The sequence below is a fragment of the Ictalurus furcatus genome, chromosome 23, assembly GCF_023375685.1.
Source record: "Ictalurus furcatus strain D&B chromosome 23, Billie_1.0, whole genome shotgun sequence".
NCBI classification, from domain to species: domain Eukaryota; kingdom Metazoa; phylum Chordata; class Actinopteri; order Siluriformes; family Ictaluridae; genus Ictalurus; species Ictalurus furcatus.
The window spans coordinates 8,635,001-8,660,843 of record NC_071277.1 but is presented as its reverse complement, the minus strand read 5'-3'; the positions used below and the strand labels follow the sequence as shown (position 1 = coordinate 8,660,843).

General features: G+C 40.3%; 1 protein-coding gene across 1 annotated transcript in view; it reads right to left on the bottom strand.

The window, feature by feature from the left end:
• ctnnd2a (catenin (cadherin-associated protein), delta 2a) overlaps positions 1 to 16,331 on the bottom strand; it is a 233,462-nt gene extending 217,131 nt beyond the window's left edge. Inside the window, exon 1 of the mRNA XM_053611859.1 lies at positions 16,058 to 16,331. Coding sequence (XP_053467834.1) covers positions 16,058 to 16,159 — 102 coding nt within the window. The 5' untranslated portion in view covers positions 16,160 to 16,331. The remainder of the gene's footprint in view (positions 1 to 16,057) is intronic.
• Between the last annotated feature and the right edge of the window lie 9,512 nt (positions 16,332 to 25,843).

Genomic DNA, 25,843 nt, shown 5'->3' with positions numbered 1-25,843 from the left:
GAAAAAAAAATAAACGAGTGTCTTGTGAACAACGACACGGTTTTGTTCTGCGCGCTGGACCTGTGATCGCGCGTTTCGTCTTTATTCTACAAGGTGCGTTAAAGGATCACGTACGGTTGTGTGGAAAATCGGTCTTCTTATGCTCCTATTCCTTATATCAGTATTAACGCACAGCCAGAAAAGCCTGGCATGTCTGATATTTATCACAGCTCATTTATTTAACTCGGAATTAACGCTGCCTAAAAGAGACGGCGTATTTGTCACTCTGAAACAGCCATTTTAATTTTCTGAGCTCTTGAAACGAGGGGATGTGTTACTCTGTATTAAAATAGATATGGAGAGATTTTTTTTTTCCACTTGTTCACAGAATTAGAAGAGCAAGCTTTTTTCTAGAATAATTAATAATCAAAAGCGGTAAGTCTGAGTAAACAGGAGAATGATGATAAACTGGAGATGATGATATGATATTAATAATATGTTGGCCATATGGTTGTAGATATCAATAAGTGGAGAAACAGACACAAACGTTTAATCCGTTATGTTAAAGATTTGACTTTCCATTGTTCTGTCGGTGGTTTGATACCCGACCCACGTGACACCACGTGACACCACGTGACTCCAGAAGATCCACATGCCAAAGTGTCCTTGGGTGGGCAAGACACTGAACCCCAAGTTGCTCTCGATGGCAAGTTAGCACCTTGCATGGCAGCTCTGCTACCATTGGTGTGTGTACTACTGAAAAACCCTGTATAGGAAACATCTGGCAACTCTGTCGGATTGAACTACATGCAGGTAATCTGAATAATCTAAACCCAGAAACTCGTAGCGGATTAACCTGACTCCGAATACACATAACTTTCCTCATATAAATACTGCCGTAACTTTTGCACTGAAGTCGCCAACTTTGAATAAATAATAATAAACCACTCTAAATCCATAATAAAGTCCACAGCGTGATTACTTGAACTCGCCGTAACAGGAAAGCAGCAGTGGAGTGGAGTTCACGTAAAACACAACCTGATTTGTACATCAATGTGGGGACGTTCTATCCTCAACGAGATATACAAACATGCCTACATACACACACACACACACACACACACACACATTCAAATACGAGTATGCACAGATCCCTGGACGAGAATCTTCTAGAAACTCATTGCTAGTAGAGAAAGAGGATACGATGTAGGAAAGGAACTGTTCCTCCAGGAGAGGAACAGTGTGTGCATTGGGAAAATATATGTGTGTGTGTGTGTGTGTGTGTAGCTGTCAGATCTGCCACTAAATTGCAGGATCCTGCACACACCTAGGTGACTCTCTCTCTCTCTCCATCTCACACACACACACACACACACCTGCTTGTTTACATTCCCACCCCTGATTGATACCATAATCCATTAACCTCAGGGCTGTGAGGTGTCAGAGGCATGCTGGGAGAGCAGAAGGCAGAAGGCAGGACAGGAGACCAGGCTTCAGATTCAGCTGGCATCAACAATATTCATGCCCCCCCCTTCCCCTTCAATCCCCCCCAACCGTCGTCCCCCCATCGTCCCCCGTCGCCCCCTGACTCTGCTGTCCTTCCTGTTCATCCTGCTTCCCCTCAGCTCACCTGTCTCTGCCTCTGGCTCTCTTCCTGCACAAAAATCATTTCATATCGTCCCAGAGGATTCTCCCGTGCATCCTGCTGACTGATTCTTATCTCAGCTACCCTGGGGGGAGTGTGTGTGTGTGTGTGTGTGTGTGTGTGTGTGTGTATGTGTGTAAGGTTACCTGAGCCTCATTAGAGTCTGAGAGGATACACACCAGAGGCAACTGGGCTGAAAACATCCCTGTGTGCTGCAATTGTTTTTCACAACCTCACAACCAAAGCCAAATAATTCAGCACAGCGATGTGAAACGCTCACGATTTTTGTTTACGTGCATATTAAAGTTTTAAAGGGTTCAAATATTCTAGTTATTTTTTAGAATATCCGCATACACAAAACCTAAACGACGTCTGAATTTAATGTTCCACTTCAAAGCATCGGAACCTTTTGTCCTAATGACTAAAGTCAAATGTAACGTATCTAACAGTGAAATTAAATTATATCTTCATAAGTACTACTAGAGTCATTCTCTATTCGTATCTGGATGTCAAATGGTCATGGGCGTAACCACACATTCTTTGGGGGGTCGTGTCCCCCCCCCCCCCAATGTTGAGGAAATACCAATCTGTCCCCCCAAAATACAGTACAAAATATTTTCTATATGTCCCCCTTTAATGAACCCTGCCAACAGATCTGTCTTTTCTTCATCTATTCCGTTTATTTATGTCTATTCCTTTTTAACATATTTCCGTTTGTTAAGGAAAATAGGTGTGTGCCCCCCCTCCAATTGTACACTTGGTTGCGCCCATACTCAACGCAAGTTTGTTGATGTATTTTAGCAGCTAGTCTGTAAGAAATGGTGACAGCAGCCAAGTGTAGAAAAGTGCATCAGAACATACAAGCTTTTTTCAGACAATAAGTAACTAGATATCTAAATAGTAGGTAACCTTAGCTTAGTATAGAAGGCATCATACCATGGCTTGCTTTGTTCTTAAGAACGTCAATTAACTGTTAATATTTGCACACCCACGAAGTAGGCTAGGCTAACATCAGTTCCGGTTTTTGACCATGAACGTTACATTCACTTGCACATCCTCCCGCCGAGTTCGCTGTGAACCCTCACGTTGTGTTACACTGTTATAAATGCGAGTGAAAGTGAGGAAAGTTGCACAGCATTTCGTTCCTTTACACTACATTTGGCCTAAGGACAACTAAGTGATTTTACAAATATAAGGCTCACCACATTGCTGAGATGTGCTAGCTTGGCAACGAGAGATATGGAACTAACATCTGAGTTGTGGCCATATTGTAGTTATCCATTCAGAACTAGTTATGGCAGTTTGTCTTTAGATTTAAGAAAAGAAAACTCCAGTACCCTTTACATAGCGAACGTTTCAGGTTACCAGTATTTACTGTTGTACACTTTGTACACTTATTACATAGCAAGCTAAACAGCATGATGACATTAACATGATAAATGACGCGCGGTGACGCTACGTCGTGTAAAGCGATCAAGCGAGCGCGTCGCACGACGTGTTCTAAGACTAAATCCGAGTCGGCTCAGTTTAATTTCTGCGTCTATAAAACACACACACGTTACATAACATGTGCATGAACATGAGTACCGAGTACGCACATCTGGGTCCTACATGCAAACAGAAAGTAAGCTGTTTTCTACTGTGTAGAAAAGACTTCAATCTGTATACTGTATGTCCCAGGGTCAGTGATGTAGTATTTACACGTCTCTCTTCTCGCATTATTGACATTGATATGTGATTATTTTGTGTAGGGTTAAAGTTCCTGCGCTGTTTTGCTGAATAACGAGACACCGCTGTAGCTCTGTGAGATGTATTTCTATCCTCTGGATGAAATAAACCCACTTCAGGCACTTTAACGCTAAACACTTTGCAGTAATAAATTTTTACCACCAAACTGGAACCCTATTAAATTCATTCTTCATTTACACACGGCAGCGTGAGCGGCTGTAAAAACGGCTCTAGACGTGTTTTTATGCTTCCAGAATTTAGTTAACAATCACACGTTTGTATACGTTTTCAATTTACAGAAAACTATAAAGAGAAAATAAAACACACACACCGATACATCACAGCTTTTTAGGACCTTCTGTTGTGGTTGTGTGTACTCTATTCTAGCGTTTTCTATCTATTTCTTTTGTAGCTTTAGTCTCTCGAAGGTACGGAAGTAAGGCTGAATACCGTTTTGTTCGGTTTATTTTATTTGAGGTTATTTATCTGGTTAGTGCTCGGTAATTTTGTGCTTATTGATGCTTGCCCGTGACGTAACAATCCACGGTCATAACGTAATCCAAGGTTTCAGTTCGTTTTCATTTCGTTAACACGTCATGAGCATGAGCATCCAATGAAATGCTCTCTAAATGAATAGATCTCTAAAGTCCCGCCCTTGGGGGCGTGTTTTAGGCTCTGTGATTATTCCCATTTCCAGCCACATTGCTTAAATGGTGCAGAAGGAACGGTGGAGTTTAATTTATTTCAAAGAAGGCGGAGTTTGTACGAGGCTGTGGTTATGTGACAGGTGCTTCTCAGTTTGTTTGTTTGTTTTTTACCAACTTGAGGCTCTTCGGTGCTGGAGTTTTGTCGTGGAAGTTCCCCGAAGTTCTCCAGGGAGAAAAGAAACACACCCAGAGGAAAGTCTACAGATATATATACAGACAGTGGTGTCTCGCTATTCTTTTATTCCGTACTCATAACCGTGCAGCTGCTTCATCACGCCATCACTTAGTACGTTTCCATGGACAGCAGTAATCTAATTATTGACCTTATTCTGAATAAGATAATATTCTGATTAAGGTGTTTACATGAGTCTCTTTTAGAATACTCCTTTCATGTTCCTGTTTTACATGTTATAGAACAGGGGTGTCAAACTCATTTTCACCGAGGGCCACATCAGCATAATGGTTGCCCTCGATGGGCCACATTAACAGTATGAATGTAACAAAATGCAATGTAATTTAAAATAAATTAAACTACACCTTATTATATTGTTAAATAACTGTTACTGTATTTATTATGTATTCAACTTACAAATATTACATATGCATTTGCACAGATGTAAAAATAAATGTTCAGTTTGAAACCCACATTACTTGAATCAGTGTTCAAACTATTTAAGCAAATAAAGAAAAATATTATAAACAAGTTATGATATTAACCCGTAACTTCATTCAGAACTTTTTTCAACACAGTCAAGGGGGTGGGGGGAGGGGGGGAACTATGGCACAACCAACATGTATTACAGAAGTAGCATTTTACAAAAAGAACAACAACAATGGGGTGATGCTGCCTGTCCTTGAACACATCAAGTAGATCCGTCCTCACCCTGAGACACCATCTCACACACATCCTCATTCATAGATCATGTTCTGGAAACAACAAACACAAAACAAAATGCTCCTACTCAGCCATCTTACTTCTGTATGGTATGGCATATCTCCATGCTCTGAGCCCCCCTCCTGCAAGAACAGCTGGAACTGGCGGTGATTCAGGCCACGCGCCCGAATAAAGTTCACTGTTTTCATGACCTTGGTCATAATATCATCCAGCTCCAGAACCTTTCCACACAGGGCTTCTTGATGGATGATGCAGTGATACGTTATCAGGGGCGTGTGACAGTTACTTTTTTGCAATTTCTCCTTCATTAGTCCAACCAAGCCTGTTTTTCCTCCACACATCGCAGGTGCACCATCTGTAGTTAGTCCCACCAACTTTTCCCACGGCAGTTTATTTTTACTTACGGACTTCTCCACTGCATCAAAAATGTCCCGGCCTGTTGTGGTCCCATGCATGGCAGCTACATCCAAGAACTCCTCAGTGACACAGAGGTCCGGCTTCACGCCTCTAATAAAAATGGATAGATGTGCTGTATCTATGTTGTCTGTGCTTTCATTCACAGCTAATGAAAAAGCTAGATAGCTGCGTGTCTCTTCGGCAAGCTGTGTTACTAAATTTCCTTTATTGAGATTTCTCAATTCCAAATCGCCTTGACGGGACTTTGCGGCAGATGTAGTTTATGTGGCCCTCAGTATGATTTTTTTCTCCTTCGATTCTGAGAAATAAAGTTTTATTCGTATGTTTTGGATATCGGAAAGGCCTACATTACCCATAATCCTCAACCACCAACGACACTGATGATTCTCCAATCAGATTGAAGCTCACAGCGTCATCTATAGCCGTGATTGGGTTATTATTGGAGTGAATTGACGGCTGGAGCGTCTGCTCTGAGCATCTCTTACCGCCGCGGACGGGTTTACATTGGAGACAATTGAGAATCCAGAGTGTTTCATACAGACATGGAAGGGTCCCTTTTGCGTCAGTATCAGACGGCTAGGGGCGTGACAACTCGTAGGTATCTTACGAGTTGGGAATGAGAACAGCAAAAACGTATGTTAAGACAATCATGCACCTATCACGTTCTCGCGGGGCAGATAAAATGACGTGGCGGGCCACATTTGGCCCACGGGCCTTGAGTTTGACACGTGTTATAGAACATAGTTCGATTAACACCACACGTCATTATGTCACCGCGCCACACCGTCCGACGTCCCTCCATAATTTCACGTATCGACATACAGTTGGTCTTCGTTATGGAACCATATACAGTTTTGGGTGTTTTTATTTAAAATTTTTACGAACGCTTCAAGCGCGGTTAATTATTTGTCATGCTGTACGTGCTAATAGACAACTGCTTGAAACCATGGGCTGTGTTCCAAATCATGTACTTACCTACTATATAGTAGCCGAGATACATGTATTTCGTCTACTACAGGCCTATAGTAGGCAAGTACGCGGTTTCGGACGCAGCCGTGCTCTCTTGTTTGCCGTCAAACGGTTGAGCGCTGCCGTGTGTGTACGTGTCCTGTCGCACAATGCGGTGAAAACTCTGACACGACGTTAATAGTGTGATTAAGGTGTGTACATGTCTGTAACGCACGTCGATAATGCGACTAAAACAGGAATACTCCACACGCCTTAATTCCATTTGTGTTTACTTCGAGTATGACTATAGTCAGATTAAGGTCATCAATAATCACTGTTTACATGCTAGATTCTTAATCAGAGTATCGTCTTAATCTGGTTAATATTGGATTATTGTTGTCCATGTAAATGTACTGACTGATTATTTTCCAGTAAAAGCGGGACACGGAGTTTTATTTTATCTTTAACTCACATATAATTTTGATTCGTTTACTTTTAATTAAGATCTTCACAGAAAACACGCACTTTCACTTTTATTAAAATGAAAATAAAGCCTCCGATTTTTGGACTATTTAGTGATTTGGGGTGTGTGTGTGTGTGTGTGTGTGTGTGTGTGTGTGTGTGTGTGAGAGAGAGAGAGAGAGTGAGCATTGACGCCAGCCTGACCTGCTTTAGTGCTTGGCTCCAGTCTATTGACTTTATTTCTGAACATTTCTCTCAGGTCAGCCACTACTACACACACACACACACACACACACACACACACACACACACCAGAGAAAGAGAGAGTGGAAGCGAGTATTTGTGCCTTTGTGCGAGTGTGAGAAAGAGAGAGACTCCCCCTGCACCAACTGACCCCTCAATTGTGTGTGTGTGTGTGTGTGTGTGTGTGTGTGAGTGTGTGTGTGTGAGAGAGAGAGAGAGAGAGATTTAACAATGAATCATCACATCAGCGAGGTCCTCGTTAAAACCCGTGCAACTAAAAAACAAAATCTGACTGGATTCAATTTACATGGAACTTTATTTAAACTCAGCAAAAAGGCCTGAGAAGCGAAAGGGATTTGGAGTAATTTAAGAGATGTACACACTGTATTGTAGTACGAATGTAAATACTGTTAACATAGTCATGATCCAGAAAAGAAACGCAGAAGCTCATAACTCATTAATCACAAATTGTGTTTTAATGAAAGGGATGTGCGAAAAAATAAACAACTTTTTTTCTCTTGTTTTCTTTCGGGAAATCCACGCTATCTAAGAAGAGGACCGCTATTTAATCGGAAAGTATATTTCACAGTTTACAGATTTGATCCAAAGTGAAGCACAACAACAAGCAGATTAAACGTAACGCGCTACCTCCATTAATCACAAACTAATCTGATTGGGGGGGAGGGACTTTCAGTACAATTTTTCCATTTATTTAAAATAAAATCCACAAACTCAATGTTACAAATATAAACTTCAGACTAAAACTTTACACAACCGTTTGTCCAATTATATACTACTTTTGTACATCCATAAAAATAATGCATAAATACTTATATATAATATAAACTAACATCCGTTTATACTATATAATATTATTATATAATTGTAATAAAGATACAATGGAAAAAACGTTTAAAATACACTTAAAATATACAGGAAGGAAGCTGTCGAAGAACAACTATTTCAGACAATTGACCTTGCTGTGACCTTGACCCTGTTTGGATCAATTCCTAAATCTAATCAGATCATCTGCTGGTTACAGTGATCATTCCATATCAATCCCAGAGGCTTGGCCTGTTTAATTAAATTTTTTTGAGGATTATTAGTTTATTGTTTATGTTAGGGAGTTACCGATAGCGTTCCCCTATTCTAAACACACGTTTTAGGTGGCTGTGTTCATCCCTGAAGAGATTGCTTCAATAAAAGAATCAATTACTCGCTAGCACTTCATTCTGAGTCTCTGGATTTGGGTCTGACATCTGGCAGATGTTGTTCGGCGTGACCCACCACAGAGACAAGGTCAGAATACGTGATCCCAGCACTTGAGGGTTCCATCGCTGACTCTGTGGCAGGTTCGGGATTTAAACCGACAACCTTCTCGTCACTAGCATGGAGTGTGACCCGCTGAGCTGAGAAAAGCATTTCTCATGACGTCGATTCGTACTGTATGTTTCAGCCGGAAAACACTCGAATTATTCACCGCTCACGCTGACGGCTTTGTGACTCAGATGTTCCCGGGCTCTGATTTGTCACCTCGGTGATTTATTTTGCGCTGAGCCATATTGGATCCTGTGTGTGAGCTCTGTAATACAATCTGGAAGCTGCGCGAGTGCAATGTGCTCTTCGGAATATATTGAACTATATATAACGACAAATACAGTGACTATTTTTGTCCATTTTTAAGACCTAACACCTATTACTGACTTATGAGTACATTCCTCTAAGATCTATCCTCACAGATGACCCTCACGCTCGTTCTAATGCATTATCGTTTCTATACTAACAGCTCGTGTGTAGGCATTATTGTTGCCGTGGTGAAGTTTTGTATAAAGAGACGTCTATTTAACATTTAACAGTTGGGCCATTGAGCAAGGCCCTTAACCCCCCACCGCTCCGGGGGCGCTGTATCATGGCTGACCCTGCGCTCTGACCCTAACTTCCTGGTATGCTGGGGTATGTGAAGAAAAGAATTTCACTGTGCTCTAATGTATACGTGACCAATAAAGACTCATTATCATTATTTATACAAAAATTTTTTTTTTAGCAAATTGCTTTGATATAAGAGGAATAAAGCATTTATTTATATTGTTATAAGTTATAATAATCAGGAACTCTGCTAATCAATGCTTATTCTTTTTTTTGTTTTCAAAAATTGTTATTATTTGCGTTTGTTGTTGGGAGGATGTAAACATTTTTTTAATTAATCATTTAAATTGCAAAATATTCCAATTTTGCATGTCCTTTTCAGTGTTAAACATTTAAAGACGTTATATAAGTCATCGGGCGGGTTTGATGGCAGCTTGTGAGCAAGCGTAAATATCGTGATACATAAATATTATGATAAACGACAACATGATATGATATGATATTTTTGTCAAATCGTCCCACCCCTCACGCCCGTCTGTAATTCCCGCCGGTTTTGAGTCGTCAATGCAGATGACTTCAAAGATCAAACACAAGCAGGACAAAGAGGAACCTGCCAACTGCATCCCATCAATATTAATGGCGTTTCTCTGCGCATCTTTATTCATGGATGAAAATTCCCTGACCACGGAGCTGAAGCTTGATGCCACTACGAGTTCACAGATGCTCCTGGGAACCACACAACAACCATGAATCATGAATGATGAATAATGCGAATACAGACTGACGCTCGAAGGGTTCTGTGTCCAGGATCAGATCTTTGTAGCAGGATCACATGATGATGATGATGATGATGATGACATTCTCGTGTTCTTGTCATTCCTGACAGTCTGGCCAACGATGACCTGGCATCATCATCATCATCATCAGACCTCATCAACAGTCGTCAAGACATGTCTCATTTCACAACGTCCCAAACGCTTCACGTCACAGCCGACGTGGTTAATGTTCTGGGTTACCAGAAGGTCAGGGGTTCAAGTCCCAGCATCACCAAACAGTCACTGTTGGGCCCATGAGCAAGTCCCTTAAACATTGTTGAAACATCATGTAAATGATCACCTCTTGTGATTTCCGATCGACTTTATTGCTTGGACGTGAAAATCCTCGTTTATGATAGGACACCTCCACGCGCAAACATGACGGAAGTATTACCCCCCACTCCATCCAGCCCCCATCTTCCCTTCCTCTATTCATGACTTCTGAACTACTCTGAGAAGAACATTACATGTCCAGTCTCACATCTTCACATCTAAGTGTGTTTTTTTTTTTTTTACACGCTGAGTGATCAACCTGGCTCTCTGATTGCAGGCTGGATAACAGAGCGAGTAAGTCTGTATTGTGATTGTAGTGCCCATGATAAAAGGCTTTCCAAAAAAGCACTACAGGCCTATTGATTCTCTCAAGGCCAAACACATGCCTCAATTATAAAAGTGCTTTTTATAATAAAGCTCGCACACTGGGTGTAAAAGGGGCCTGAGAGTCCGAGAAACACACTTTCATCCCGGTAATAAAAACACGCTCACGAAATAATAACGAGTTGTTTCACGTGATCAAAAAGAGTTGAAGTGTTTCTGATGAAACGGAAAATAAAATAAAAAGAAAATGACTCGCTGAATGTATCAAGTATGAAATCTTTTCTTTTCACCGCGCTGCCGTGTTGCGCTCCATTCATTTCGCTTCCTGTGGAAGTTAGCAAACAAGAATGTTTGTTATTTTCGTTTTTAAACAAGTGAATGATGAAAACGTTGGAAAAAATGTGACTGAATGCTCAGATGAAATAAAGCGTGGGCTGTAAATCAAGGACGTTATCCTCACAGAACCAAACCGGTTGCGCCAGTAGTGTATAAGAGCTACTGTAGCTTAGTTTCAACGTAAATGGCCGCCAAGTTTACATTTACATACCAGGAGTGCTCAATTTTTTTTTTAAATGAGTAATTAGTGTACCTTAACGGCTAACCATGTCATTTCCTGTTCGATATGCAGCCGACTTTAATGCAAAAAGTGATTTATAACTTAAAACATACACTTAGCTGCTAATAGCTGCAACGTCTGCCTTAAACAAAACTACTCTGTAAATCTTTGTGTGTTTACCAACTATAAATGCGTTTCGTTTTTATTTATTAACCAAACACACCCTCTTGACTAAGGCATTACGCAAAAAAAATGCAAAACAACATGAGATAAGACGACAATACGCCTCATTTATCAAACTGGATATGAACAAATTTATCCATAAAGCGTTCGCCGGAGCATTTACGCAAGAAATGCGGAACTCGTGAACGTAAACAGCTAGTTTGGGGGAAAAAATGTTTGTGTCCTACGTTTCGCTCGCTAGTACGTGTAAATTTACACGTTAGCCGAGTCACTAACGCGGGCCTCGATTAATCGGCTTCGAAATGTATCCTCGCTGAGGACTTACTGCCATTTTATATACGGATTCCATCCATCCATCCATCCATCCTCTATACCGCTTTATCCTTTTCAGGGTCACGGGGAAACCTGGAGTCTATCCCAGGGGGCATGGGGCACAAGGCGGGGTACACCCTGGAGAGGGTGCCAATCCATCGCAGGGCACAATCACATACACATTCACACACCCATTCATACACTACAGACGCTTTGGACATGGCAATCAGCCTACCATGCATGTCTTTGGACTGGGGGAGGAAACCGGAGTACCCGGAGGAAACCCCCGCAGCACAGGGAGAACATGCAAACTCCACACACACAGGGCCACGGTGGGAATCGAACCCCCGACCCTGGAGGTGTGAGGCGAACGTACCAACCACTACGCCACCGTGCACTTATATACGGATTTTATTTATTTATTTATTTATTTATTTATTTATTTCCATTACCAAATTAATGAAGGTTTTCGTTTCGTATAAATAACCCGATAGAAAGCGATTCCAAAACAAGTCCATAAATTAAGACAAATGAGACTAGTTGTTTGAGTAGGATAAAAGTAAATGCACCCTATAAAAAGAAGAAGCGAGATTTAGCGCGTACTGTGCTTCGGAGGCGCCGTTTAACTGCTTAGTCATCGTTTTTTGTTATTTTTAATGGAGTTGTTATAGGTATGGCCATGAACACGATTGGAAATTTGCAGTAATTGGTATTTATCAACACAGAGCACACGCATGAGTAAGAAGAAAATCAGAAAATCTCCAAGAGTGGAAATTGTAAAAATAATAATAATAATAATAATAATTAATTAACGTAAAACTTTACGAAAAGATAAATTAGTGCCATTATTGATATTAGTCCCATTATTGATATTAACACTTCCTGTTTATATCGGATAGCATTGCTAATTGGCTGCTGATGGTGAAATACGTCACTTTGTATGAAAATATTTCCTCTACGATCACTTTAAACCCACGCTACTGTATGGCATACCTTAAACGAAATTTTACACAGCATTACTTTTAAACGAAATCCTCTTAACCTATGGTTTTTACGCTTGTGCAACTGGCTGCTGAACTTTATTGCTACAATAATTAACTTTTTATTACTTCCTTATCGTTAACATGTGCACGAAAGCTTAAATGCCATGTCTGAATGGAGTGCACGGGACGAGACATCCATCTGCATTAATGAATGCGAAATGTTAAATATTAAATATTCTGTTTAACCGTGCAGAACTGTCATCATCCTGTCACGTCTCTGTAATTTATTTTAGCTTCCAGTCGTAAAGAAAACTCCAAAATGACACCAGCAATCCGTTATTAACCTTTGCACGTATCGGGTAATAATCGTTGAGCCTTTTATTAAAAACTACAAACAAAATGTTGAATACAGCATGCGCAGGTGCATTAATCAAAGCCCAGTGAAGTCATGGCGCTCGTATGGAGATACTGCGTCTGGGGTTTTTTTTGTTTTTTTCCTTTAAACACGTCCTTATTAAGGCTGCAGACTCAGCCATCCAACTGTCTAAATATATCTGTTGGAAGACTCGTACCTGGTGCAGAGAAGCTTTTCTGTGTTAAATAAAACCAGCAGCTGGTATTTTGAAGGAAGCAGCGACGCGTCGGTGTGATATTTAAAGACTGGGTGTGATTATTATATATATATATATATATATATATATATATATATATATATATATATATATATATATATATATATACACACAGTATCTCACAAAAGTGAGTACACCCCTCACATTTTTGTAAATATTTGATTATATCTTTTCATGTGACAACACTGAAGAAATGACACTTTGCTACAATGTAAAGTAGTGAGTGTACAGCTTGTGTAACAGTGTAAATTTGCTGTCCCCTCAAAATAACTCAACACACAGCCATTAATGTCTAAACCACTGGCAACAAAAGTGAGTACACCCCTAAGTGAAAATGTCCAAATTGGGCCCAAAGTGTCAATATTTTCTGTGGCCACCAATATTTTCCAGCACTGCCTTAACCCTCTTGGGCATGGAGTTCACCAGAGCTTCACAGGTTGCCACTGGAGTCCTCTTCCACTCCTCCATGATGACATCACGGAGCTGGTGGATGTTAGAGACCTTGTGCTCCTCCACTTCCGTTTGAGGATGTCTCACAGATTCTCAGTACAGTTTAGTCCATCACCTTCACCCTCAGCTTCTTTAGCAAGGCAGTGGTTGTCTTGGAGGTGTGTTTTTTGATCATTATCATGCTGGAATACTGCTCTGCGGCCCAGTCTCCGAAGGGAGGGGATCATACTCTGCTTCAGTATGTCACATTAATGTCTAAACTACTGTACATGTACATGTACATGTTGGCATTCATGGTTCCCTCAGTGAAATGTAGCTCCCTAGTGCTGGCAGCACTCATGCAGCCCCAGACCATGACACTACCACCACCATGTTTGACTGTAGGCAAGACACACTTGTCTTTGTACTCCTCACCTGGTTGCCACCACACACGCTTGACACCATCTCAACCAAATAAGTTTATCTTGGTCTCATCAGACCACAGGATATGGTTCCAGTAATCCATGTCCTTAGTCTGCTTGTCTTCAGCAAACTGTCTGCGGGCTTTCTTGTGCATCATCTTTAGAAGAGGCTTCCTTCTGGGACGACAGCCATGCAGACCAATTTGATGCAGTGTGCGGCGTATGGTCTGAGCACTGACAGGCTGACCCCCCACCCCTTCAACCTCTGCAGCAATGCTGGCAGCACTCATACATCTATTTCCCAAAGACAACATCTGGATATAACGCTGAGCATGTGTACTCAACTTCTTTGGTCGACCATGGCGAGGCCTGTTCTGAGTGGAACCTGTCCTGTTAAACCGTTGTATGGTCTTGGCCACCATGCTGCAGCTCAGTGTCAGGGTCTTGGCAATCTTCTTACAGCTTAGGCCATCTTTATGTAGAGAAACAATTCTTTTTTTCAGAGCCTCAGAGAGTTCTTTAGCATGAGGTGCCATGTTGAACTTCCAGTGACCAATATGAGGGAGTGTGAGAGCAATGACACCAAATTTAACACACCTCCTCTCCACTCACACCTGAGACCTTGTAACACCAAGAAGTCACATGACACTGGGGAAGGAAAATGGCTAACTGGGCCCAATTTGGACATTTTTACCTAGGGGTGTACTCACTTTTGTTGCCAGTAGTTTAGACATTAATGGCTGTGTGTTGAGTTATTTTGAGGGGACAGCAAATTTACACTGTTACACAAGCTGCACACTCACTACTTTACATTGTAGCAAAGTGTCATTTCTTCAGTGTTGTCACATGAAAAGATATAATCAAATATTTACAAAAATGTGAGGGGTGTACTCACTTTTGTGAGATACTGTATATATGTACACACACACACACACACACACATATATATATATATATATATATATATATATATATATATATATATATATATATATATATATATACACCTTTTCTGTGGATAAGCAAAAACTTTCATTTTATTGCTATTAAATGCAGTTAAGTCATGATAAATGACAGCCAAGGTCAAATCAAACTGCTCTTTAATTAACAGGGTACAGTACAAAACCGTTCCAGCGCAATAAATAGGTGAAATATTATATCTGTGTGTCGTATATATCTATTTAAGGGCATGCAAATTGGTGAAATCAGGTGAAAACTGTTGCTTCTGAAACTGAGAGTGTGCAGCGTGGAAGCTCATGTCCGTAAACAGAGCCTTCCTTATAGTTCAATTCATTGTTGATTCATTGGCTGGAGGACGCAATGTCTTCTGCAGTGTCTGATAATGATGATCATGGCTCTGGGAGTAGAACTGCTTCAGTATCGTCCAGAAATATGTCTGGATTAGACCTGGCATCAGGGCCTGTTGTATAAGCGCCTCCAGACCACCAGGGGGCCACATAATATATATATATATATTTTTTAAGATTTGCACAAAAAAAAGAGGACACTTTACTTTCATTTGTGGTAGATGTTCATGTATGGTATCTATGTATCGCAGGGCGCCCCCTTGTGGTGTGAAAAGAATAGCAACTGCATTAAACGTAACTAAATTAGGTAATGAACGTCAAAATATAATGAAGAATTTATCTGGGGTAGATATTGTCAGGGTTTTTTTTAATATATAAACCTGTGCTTTGTTTGTAATTGGTTGATATCCATGAGAGCAGAGTATTTTTATGAACTTTCTGAACAAAAGATCAAAAGGTTCAACAATAAAGACAATTTTTCACAGCCTTCTTTGCTCATATTTACCACCAAGGGTGCCAATATTAGTGGAGGGCGCCATATATCCCTATGTCATACATTTCCTCCTTCAATCCTTGTTTCCTATTTTAATTCCATCTAATATGCAAGTACATGCTGGCTTTCTCTCCGTATTAATCTCAGGATATTAATATCATCAACGAGAAAGAAATATATATATACTGTACTTATTTCCCTAAGGGTTTCTTTCATCATCTTTTAATGAAAAAGAAAGAAAGAACAAAAACAGAGCTTCAAAAATTGTCTTTTGCCCTCCCCTCATTACCCTTTTAATTTCTCTCTGTCTCGGCAGCGCTAAACCCTGACACTAATATTAAAATGACAAACGTGCTCTGATCGCTCGCACGACCCATGAGGCCACAGCCGGCCGAGATCAGAATTCGACGCGCGGTACAGGAAACGCTCGGTTCCTACCTGCTCTTTAACTGATGCCAGGATGGCTGAAGCAGCCTCGGATTCGGTTCTGTCTCCAGTGGAGGCGTTATCGGATTCAGCAGGCTGATCTGGAACTGGCATGTCTCAACCTGCAATGAGACCTTTAATTACATTTTATTCGTGTAGCGCTTCTAACAATGGACAAACCATATTTACAGAAACCAGGATGTAGCTTTAGATCCCTAATGAACACACTGGCAGATAGCAGCGAGGTTAAACTCCCTGAGAAACCTAGAGAGGAACCGGACTTATTAGGGACATCGTCCTCTTCTGAGAGAGATGGGCTAGTGGGATTATAAATCATTACAGTCCTGGGATGAGCAACAGGACTGAGTTTATGATCTACATCTATTCTGCTCCTTTTTTTAAAAAAAAATCTCTTAAAAGAGTTGAAGTTGTTGGATCACAGTGACGTTGAATGCATCATTTCCACCATACATCATCATGAATGGTGAACATTATGAGCATAATATTTATGCTTTTGTCGTTGTTGTTCACAGGAAAACATCATTCTGACTGGCGCTGGAGACTCCTTCTACAAAGGTTAAATAAACGTGTTATTTTCCTTACACTAAATACTTACATATCAATGATTACTCATGTTTCTTGTACTGTTACTTATTCGCGTTAGATCACGTGGCACGTCCACCGTCCAAATTGCTCTGTACGTCCTCACTATAGCGACGATGAGTATTATAACGAGCACAGCAACTCTTCTGACCAATCAGAATCCAGAATTCAGCAGCACTGTAAAAGGACTTAAAAATAAAATTCCCCAGTTTTTACTCCATAGCGTTAACAGCATTAGCAGCGCAGCGCAGCACAGCTGAGTTATTACCCGAGCTTCGTTTCGGATCTTTTATATGAAACGTATAATTCTCTGTGACATTAATCTACCTCACGTCTCACTTCACACGTCTTCCATACGTTTATGAGAATAACTAGAGTTAAATTAGATATATAGTGTATAAATAAAGCATTATATGAACACCATAAGCTCATAAAGGTAATAACGCTGAGCTGACCATCGTTTAAAAGCCTCCCAAACCTCCGTCCATCTTCTCTCATGTCTTTTTTTTCTCCCTCCACCTCCCCCATAACATTGTGTTTATTACACCCGAACGTAGATGAGCAAGTGTCAGACTTTGGAAAATGATGATTGATAAAAGCAGTAGAGCATCTGTATCGATTAGACGCAAACTCCACATAATAACGGAGGCATTAGCGTCGCTCCCTCGACGTAAACACACAGACCATGACGAATGGTCATGCAGGACATTTTCGCACCGCTTTCTATCACGCTCGTCGGCTGAAGCGGCCCGGCCTGCCAACTTAGTGCCTGCCTTAATAAAGATGACTTACCTCATCTCGCAAGATGGTGGGCCTCCACCGAGCTTTCAGAAAAATCTAATTATACCTACTTACAGTGCAATTTCCAAGGTGTTTATCCAGCTCCATCTTCTCTTTGTGATATAACTCCCCCTGCAGCCTTTCCACACAGAGCAGAATTCTCAGCACTAATTCAACAGCTTTGGCTCTAATCGAAGTTTCCACGGATTACACGTAGACCAGGAAATCATCTGAGCCTTTTTTTTTCCTTCTTCTTGCAATCGGAAAGCTGAGGATCGAGGCTTGATCTGGGAATCTGATCTTCACGTCATTTATTTGCCCATTTTTATTTCTCACTTCACCTCCGTCTCCTGTTGTTCATTTAAAAAAAGGCATCTCGACGTCACCACATGGGTCTTTTGACTCGAGACAAAGGAATTTTCCCTCAAACTCATGAAATCACGCATGTAATTAAATATTCTTCAATTGTTGACTGCCGCATTTGAATGAATAGGATTTACGGGGTGAAGAACTGCCCACTGGTCTTGTTTCTTGACCTGGATCTCTACAAGGATGCATTCTAGGCCCTCTTCACTTTATGCACAATATAAATTTGCATTAAGACAAGTATTTAGTCAAATTAATAAATAAATCAATAATAGAGATTTTATTTGATCTATTCATTCCTTGTACTGGCCAGAAAGTTCTCTAATTATGACACCATGGCCATAATAAGCAATGCAATAAGTCTCTCGGTAGAGTAACTGATCATAACAGAGCTAGGAATTCTATTCAAAACGCCTAACAGAGATTGGATCTTTTAGTAACGTCGTGCATAAATGTCGTAGTGGTCAAAACCCGAACTCAAAATTCCCAACAGAATTTTAAAAAGTTTCAGATTTGTTTTGTACTTCGTACGTGCGTATGTCGATAAACGCAGAACATCCGGAAATGACCGAGAACGTTCACATTTACATATTCCCACGTCCAGAAATCTCAACAAACGCTGAACATGGCGACTAAAAAGTGAAAGAGCACCTCCTAAGCGCAGTGTGTGCTGAATGCTAAATCTTCCAGTAATGCAGCTCAGCCACTGCAGCTTGTCCGCTAGCACAGACACACACTAACTCCTTCTCCATTTTATAAGGCGCCATTATTTTTTCTTCATGCCGATCAATCAAGGTCAACCTTAAAATTAACGTACCTCATTATTTTACAAATAAAATGAATTCAGTATCCAGTTTGATAAAAATAAAAAAAAAAAAAGAAAGCTCGAAGAAGGTTTTGTTCATCTTGGTTATTTTTAAGAGGAGTGCTTCAGTAAATAAAACATTTTAACACTTAGTAGAATTTTAGTTATTGGCAGATTCTCAAGGTTTCAGTATCAGCAACGGAAAAGAAAACGCCGTAGCGTTACTTATTTTCTGTACACGGACCTCGTCTGTCCGTCTTTGCGATACAGATCATTCACACATACGCTGAGATACGTTGCATACATTATCTCATTTCTTTCCCCGTGACCTTTTCTGTGATAGCGGCTCTAACACACAGCTCGTTTCTCCCTCAGGGACGTGTGCTTGTAAAGGTAAAGTGGCTATCAGTGTCGTGTAAACGCACACAGCAGTGAAATAGAGCGTTCAGGTCTCGCAGGCCTTTATCAAGCACGTTCATCTGTTTAAACCCCGGGCTTGGAAATCAATCAGGAGAACGCTGTCTGCTCGGACATGTGATTTAACCGAGAGGTCCGAGGACCGAGGGTCAACAAGAAGTCCTGAAAGGCGGTTGTTTGCTATCTTTTAAAATAAATACATTCAGTCTGCATGAGCAAATAATCCAACGTGAATACTGGTGAGATTTGTAACACTAGCTTAAAGCACAGGTAGTTTCTGCCCAATTTAATGCCAGACCAAGGCCAACGCTGGTGATAAATAGACAAACGTTTTGTGGTCAGTGTTGTGGCTGGAACACGTCGTGTTGCCCTTCAGCTAGTAAACACATGGAGCGCACTTTTCTTCAGATCTTCTTCCTCCTAAATCATGCCTTTTTAACAAGCACAGGTAAACACAAGATGAGGAAAGAAAAATACAGAAAGACTAATAGTCCATCAAAAAATACCTCAATAATCAAGATTGTGCATAAGTAAACCGCAATAATTATATCATACACCACAGCGCTGTTCAATTCGGGATTCTGATTGGTTGAAAAGGTATGGATTCGTTTTCTATAACAGCGTGGCTCAAGACAGTAGCTCCGGATTCACGGCAAATCACAGGTTTTATATTACGTCATCATTTCTATAAAAAGCTCCACATAAACATTTTCGGTAAGGAGATGTTTATACGAACATTCACGGAAGGAGTATCCGGTGTCAGCACTTTGTCAGATGTAAAGCTGTAACTTATAACATATCGTTTTTTGTTTTTTTTTTATTTAAATAGCAATGGTCATTTTGGCTGTGGTGTAGGAGGAATAAAACACTTATAGGAAAAGAATCACTTTAAGGTGGTAAGAGTAAGAGTATTTTTCTATAAAAGCACGACAGTTCATTGTAAAGTCTGTGATTTGAGACAACAGTATAATAATAATGTAAAAAGAACACGTATATAATAATATAAGACATACCAGATTTGAAAAATCCCATTCCGTTATTTTTTAAAAAATAAACATTTTTGGGACATTTTCGTGAACGTCATCAAGTTTTTCTGAAGCAGAAAAACTTGTTATTGCGAAAGTGCAGAGTTCAATCCTTCACCATGTCAGTATGCAAAGCAGAGTTCCCCTGTAGCCTCATTAAAATGTAATGCACTGTTTATCACACTAACTTATTATCTGACAAGCCAGACACCACGCCTGCACTTCACACTCCGGGGTGCATAAATAAATACAAATCACGACTCCGGAGTCAACAAGTGATTTGTTTGTCATGTGAGGACCAGCCCAAGAAGGGGTCAAAGCTGTAAAGTCGAGTCAGGAACCCTGAAAGTGTGGATTATTATCTATTATTACTTCACTCTCCGTTTTCTTCTCAAATTGTGTCCTCAAAACATCTGTATATTTTCTTTATGGGTCTTGTGTGTTGCCTGGCAGCGTCAGGGCAGGAAGATATGACAAAAATGTTGTGTCATGACTCTCGAAAGCATTTCTACGATACACAATCATGACATATGGGCTTGTGAACACTTTCCAAGCAATACATAAGTGCTGCATATAAATATGTTAGGAATACAAGTTAGAAGGGTTCAAATACAGATTACTACGGTGGCTGAGAAGTGCAAACCAAAACACAAATATGAAAAAAATAAACAAATCTGAAAACAAAACAACAAATCTAAAAACACAATAACAAATTATAAACACAATAACAAATCTAAAAACACAATAACAAATTATAAACAAGTTTTGTTTTCGGATTTGTTATTGTGTTTATAATTTGTTATTGTGTTTATAATTTGTTGTGTTTATAATTTGTTATTGTGTTTATAATTTGTTGTTGTGTTTATAATTTGTTGTTTTGTTTATAATTTGTTATCGTGTTTATAATTTGTTATTGTGTTTTCGGATTTGTTGTTGTGTTTATAATTTGTTGCTGTGTTTATAATTTATTGTTGTGTTTTCGGATTTGTTATTGAGTTTATAATTTTTTGTTGTGTTTATAATTTGTTGGTGTGTTTTCGGATCTGTTATTTTGTTTTATAATTTGTTGTTGTGTATATAATTTGTTGTTGTGTTTTCGGATTTGTTATTGTGTTTATAATTTGTTACACAGGTTCAGGACCAGCCACAGTAATATTACCACAGTGAATAAATGGGCTATGTAATTATATATTATATTTGACAATATTGAGGAAATATTAGAAACATGGTGGTGGGTGTATATGAAAGAAGTAATGATCAGTCTTCGAGGACTTGCACTCCTCCCAGGCCTTATTCCACCTGTAGAAGTCTGCAACAATAACGTCAGAATGAAGAATCACTGTAAAAGCACTGTAGCGCTACAGGTTTTATCAGCAAGCGGGGCTTCGGGGAGTTCCACCGCGACAATGCCACATCAGAGCAGAAATTTAACAAGGCTTAAGCTGTGCAGCATCGTGTTGTTTACCGTCTTTGTGGCTACCGTTCCTCGTGCACCGAGGAGATCCCGCGTCTTGTCCGACGCAGCCTTGGCCTCATTGTCTTTCCCACGGAAAAGCCCAAAGGAGCCGGCTAAGCAGAATAGAAGAAAAGAATAGGATGGAGTGATTTCCCCACAGATTGCACATGTCAGAGCAGCGAATTGGAGAAGAAGGTCTGGCAAGCGCCGCTCTCCATCCCACGCCGAATGTCAGTTCCACCCCTGAGTTAATGCGGCAGGGAGCCAGCCAAGCGCCGGCTCACAATAATGCCGGGATAAATAAGCAAACCAAGCCAAGCTGAACAAGGGCAGCTGACGCTGGAGAACAGCACTTAATACCCAGCTCTGTGAAGAGCCTGATAAAGCACAGAGAGAGAGAGAGAGAGAGAGAGAGAGAGAGTGAGAGAGAGAGATACTGTAGTCAGCTTAAAGATTAAATGAGCAAAAGTGAAGCGAGGGCCACCTTGTTGCTTCTCGAAGGACCGAGCAACAGATCTGCAGACATGAAGCATCGCTGTACACCGATCTTACACCAAGCACACTTCTTTTGTTCCGAGCCAAAGTCGAACATGTAATTACTTTTGCCTTTGAAAAGCGACATATCAGTGGCGAGGCCCGGCATTTCATTCCTAGAGCACAGATAAGACATGAAAGCCCTGAAACTCTGACAAAGCTCACGTCTGGAGAAGCGAGCCAAACGTTTGGAGAATTACACACGCTGAACGCATGAGTAAACAAAAAAAATCCGGATCTCGCGTTTACCGAAAAGCTCCTGAAAGAATGCGAGGATGTAACAGAGATGGAGAACATCTCAAAAGACAAGAGAGTAAGGCCCAGATAGATACGGCGCAGAAACGTGACTTGACGCAGCCAAAATAAGTGTTTGCAGTGCCTTTAAATTCAGATGTAATAGCTAACACTTAGGACCACTTAGTAAACACGCTCTAGGTTTAAAAATGGTAGAAATGGACCCATAGATCTGTTGGCTCCAACTATATATTAATCTGCTTATTCTAACACGTTATCGTTTCTATAGTAACAGCTCATTCACACGGACGTTACACTAGTAAAGTACACTAGTAATGTACAGCGGACGTTACACTAATAATAAACGGATGAACAAAAATGTGTAATCGTTGATATGGTGAAGTTTTCTGTAAGGAGATGTTTAAGTTCTTATTTATGGAAGGAGTCTCCAGTGTCCAGGTAAAGCTGTAACTTAAATGATCTCCAGGATCACTCTCACACTCCAGGGTGTTTCGAGAGAGAGAGAGAGAAAGAGAGAGAGAGAAGGAGAGAGAGAAAGAGAGCGAGAGAGAGAAAGAGAGAGAAGGAGAGAGAAGGAGAGAGAGAGAGAGAGGAGAGAGAAAGAGAGAGAGAAGGAGAGAGAGAGAAAGAGAGAGAGAAGGAGAGAGAATTGAATTTCAAAAGCCTTTTATTTACAAGCTTTTAAAAGCTACATCGACCTATTTCGGTCTCCCGGAGTCATTGCAAATGACCCTAAAAGAAAAAAAGTAAAATAAATTTATATATATATATATATATAGAGAGAGAGAGAGAGAGATAAATAAATAGATAATTAAAATAATTCTCCTTCCAGTTGCCTTTAAAACCCACATGGAGTACAGAATATAAAAAAAAATCAAACAAGTTTCAACCAGTATGTACACAGTCTTCTAAAAATTGATGAAATCTCACTTTTTCTTCTGCAACCACACATAATGCCCCTTCCAGACACCATATATTTTCAAATGATACAAGGTCTTTCATCTCTTGGTAAAACTTAAAATCGATTAGTATCCTAGATTTTAACAGAATCACAAAAACTAGTAAAATACTGTCCCCTGAATTTGATTCAATTTTGTTTCTCCTGCTGACATATATGGCCATCTTTGCCTGCCCTATGATAAAATTTATCAACTGACACTTAAACCTTTTTTTTGAAAGTATTTAAAACCAAAAATAAAAGTTTCGATTGTAAAACTCTCATTAAAATGGCCAAACAGTCTCTGTAAAACAGTAAAAAGAGGCTTCAATCTTACACAGTGCATAAACATGTGAAAAACAGATTCTCTCACGGCACAGAAAGGACATTCATAACTCACATCAGGGTTTAAAACACAAATAAAAGAATTAACAGCCCCTGCACCGTGTACAAGGCTCTCCATTGTGGTTTTACATGTTCCTTTATTTGTAGAACAGAACGCCAAGGTGTGTCGACTCTTTTGTCCAGAAACTTTTTATTTAGAGATAGTACACAAATTTTGTACAGTTCTTTCCTAGATGGTAACTTGGGACCCACAAAACTTAGTTTTTCAGATTTAAAAAAAACACCTGAGTACTCACGTACATTTGCCGAGACTCTAAAATCCGGAAAAGGATCTTGGTCATTGGGACTACTTAGCCCTCTGGAATATTCCTCCAGCATTTTCAAGACCTCTTCAGTCAACAGGGACCTCCATTCCACAAGGAACTGCGTGACTACACGGACTGACCTCATCTTTATGTGTCCAGCAACTGCCACCGCGTTCCCAAACTCCGGTCCTGCTAAGGTCAGTAGGTCACCCAGAGTGACGACTCCAGCCCTGCGGAACCCCTCCGTAAGCGCAGGAAACGGCTTTCTCTGAGATACATCTAACATGGAACCATTTATGATTGGCTCCTGCAGCAGCCAGTAGAGAGAACTTGAGCATTGTACTCTCAGCACTGTTAAAAGTCCCCACACTTTAAAAACATTACGGTAGAAAACAGGAAGTTTCCTGATGTCCATCTTTTTCGGGTCCATCCAGAAAAGAGGTTTATTTAAATCCAGCCCTTCAAGTGTCCGTAAAATGGCACATGCTACAGCCTTCCAGTTTGCATTTACAGTTCCATGTAGCAGCCTTTGCACAAACTGTAACCGAAAGGCTGTAGTCCTGCTCTGCAGGTGTACCAGTCCATGTCCCCCTTCCTCCTTGGGGAGCAACAGAACACTCTGTGGAACCCAGTGTAGATTGTCCCAAAAAAAAATTAACCAAAATTTACTGGATTTTAGATAAAACATGTATTGGGGGATCGATGCACGCAAGCCTATGCTACCAGGTTGTTAATTATAAGCACACGCCCCCTAAAGGACACTTTTTTAACTAAAAAATTCCACTTCTCCAAATGACCCTTTACCTTCTCAACAGTCCCTTCGAAGCTTTTCCCCATAAACCCTTCGTCTCCTAAAAACACCCCCAAATACTTAAAACCATCTCTACACCATAATAAGCGGTCTGGGAGGCTTGGGACGCCGCCTAACCATCTCCCGATTAAAAACGCCACGCTTTTCTCCCAGTTTACCTTGGCGGAAGAAACAATTCTAAAATCGTCAGTGATCTTCAACATCGTATCAACATCCCTCTGGCTGCCAACAAGTATCGCCACATCATCAGCATATGCCGATAGTTTAAAAACACCCTCACACTTTGGAACTGTTATAACTTGCAGTTCTGTTCTCAGTTTTGCTAAAAGAGGTTCAATCGCAAGTGAATACAACATGCCTGATAGTGGGCATCCACTATCCATACACTCTACAGTCTGAAACCGTGACCTGACCAGAGCTCCTTGTGCAGTAACGTCTAGCAATTTAGTCAATAAATTATTTTTTGTTCTTAAATTTTCTATGCATACCTGCCGTCCTGTGTTTTTCATTAACTCTTGAAGCGCCATTATTTCATCCTCCAAGGATTTCATGCGTAGAGTTGTGTCTCTCGTGACATTGGAGGTATACTGTTGACACAGTTGTTTAATTTGCGTTTTGGCAAAATCCCACCACTGTTGCACCGTTTTAAAAGAAACCTTTGTGCTTCTAAAATCACTCCAAAAATATTTAAACACATCCCTAAAATGAACGTCTTGCAATAAACTGGTGTTAAAATGCCAATACGCACTCTTATGTTTGAGTTTACTTAAATACACAGTAGAGAGAACCATACAATGGTCCGTAAATCCTACTGGTATAATTACACAACTTCTAAAAGCACTTAACTGGTGTTTAAACCCATAAAATTTATCCAATCTGGCCATAGAGAGCATATTATTATAGGAGTGCATCCAGGTATACTGCTTTTGCATGTGGTGAAAATTTCTCCAAATGTCCACAAGGTCACAGAAATTCATTAACTCGACTAGCTTCTAGGTGATGGCATATGGGGCTCTACATGATTCCTGTCTATACTCAGCTCTGTACAATTAAAATCCCCCCCTAGAATTAAAAAATCATCAGAGTCACAATTCTTCAGGACATTATCTAAGGTTCGTAAAAATAACATTCTTTCAATGGCTGTGGTCGGGGCATAAAC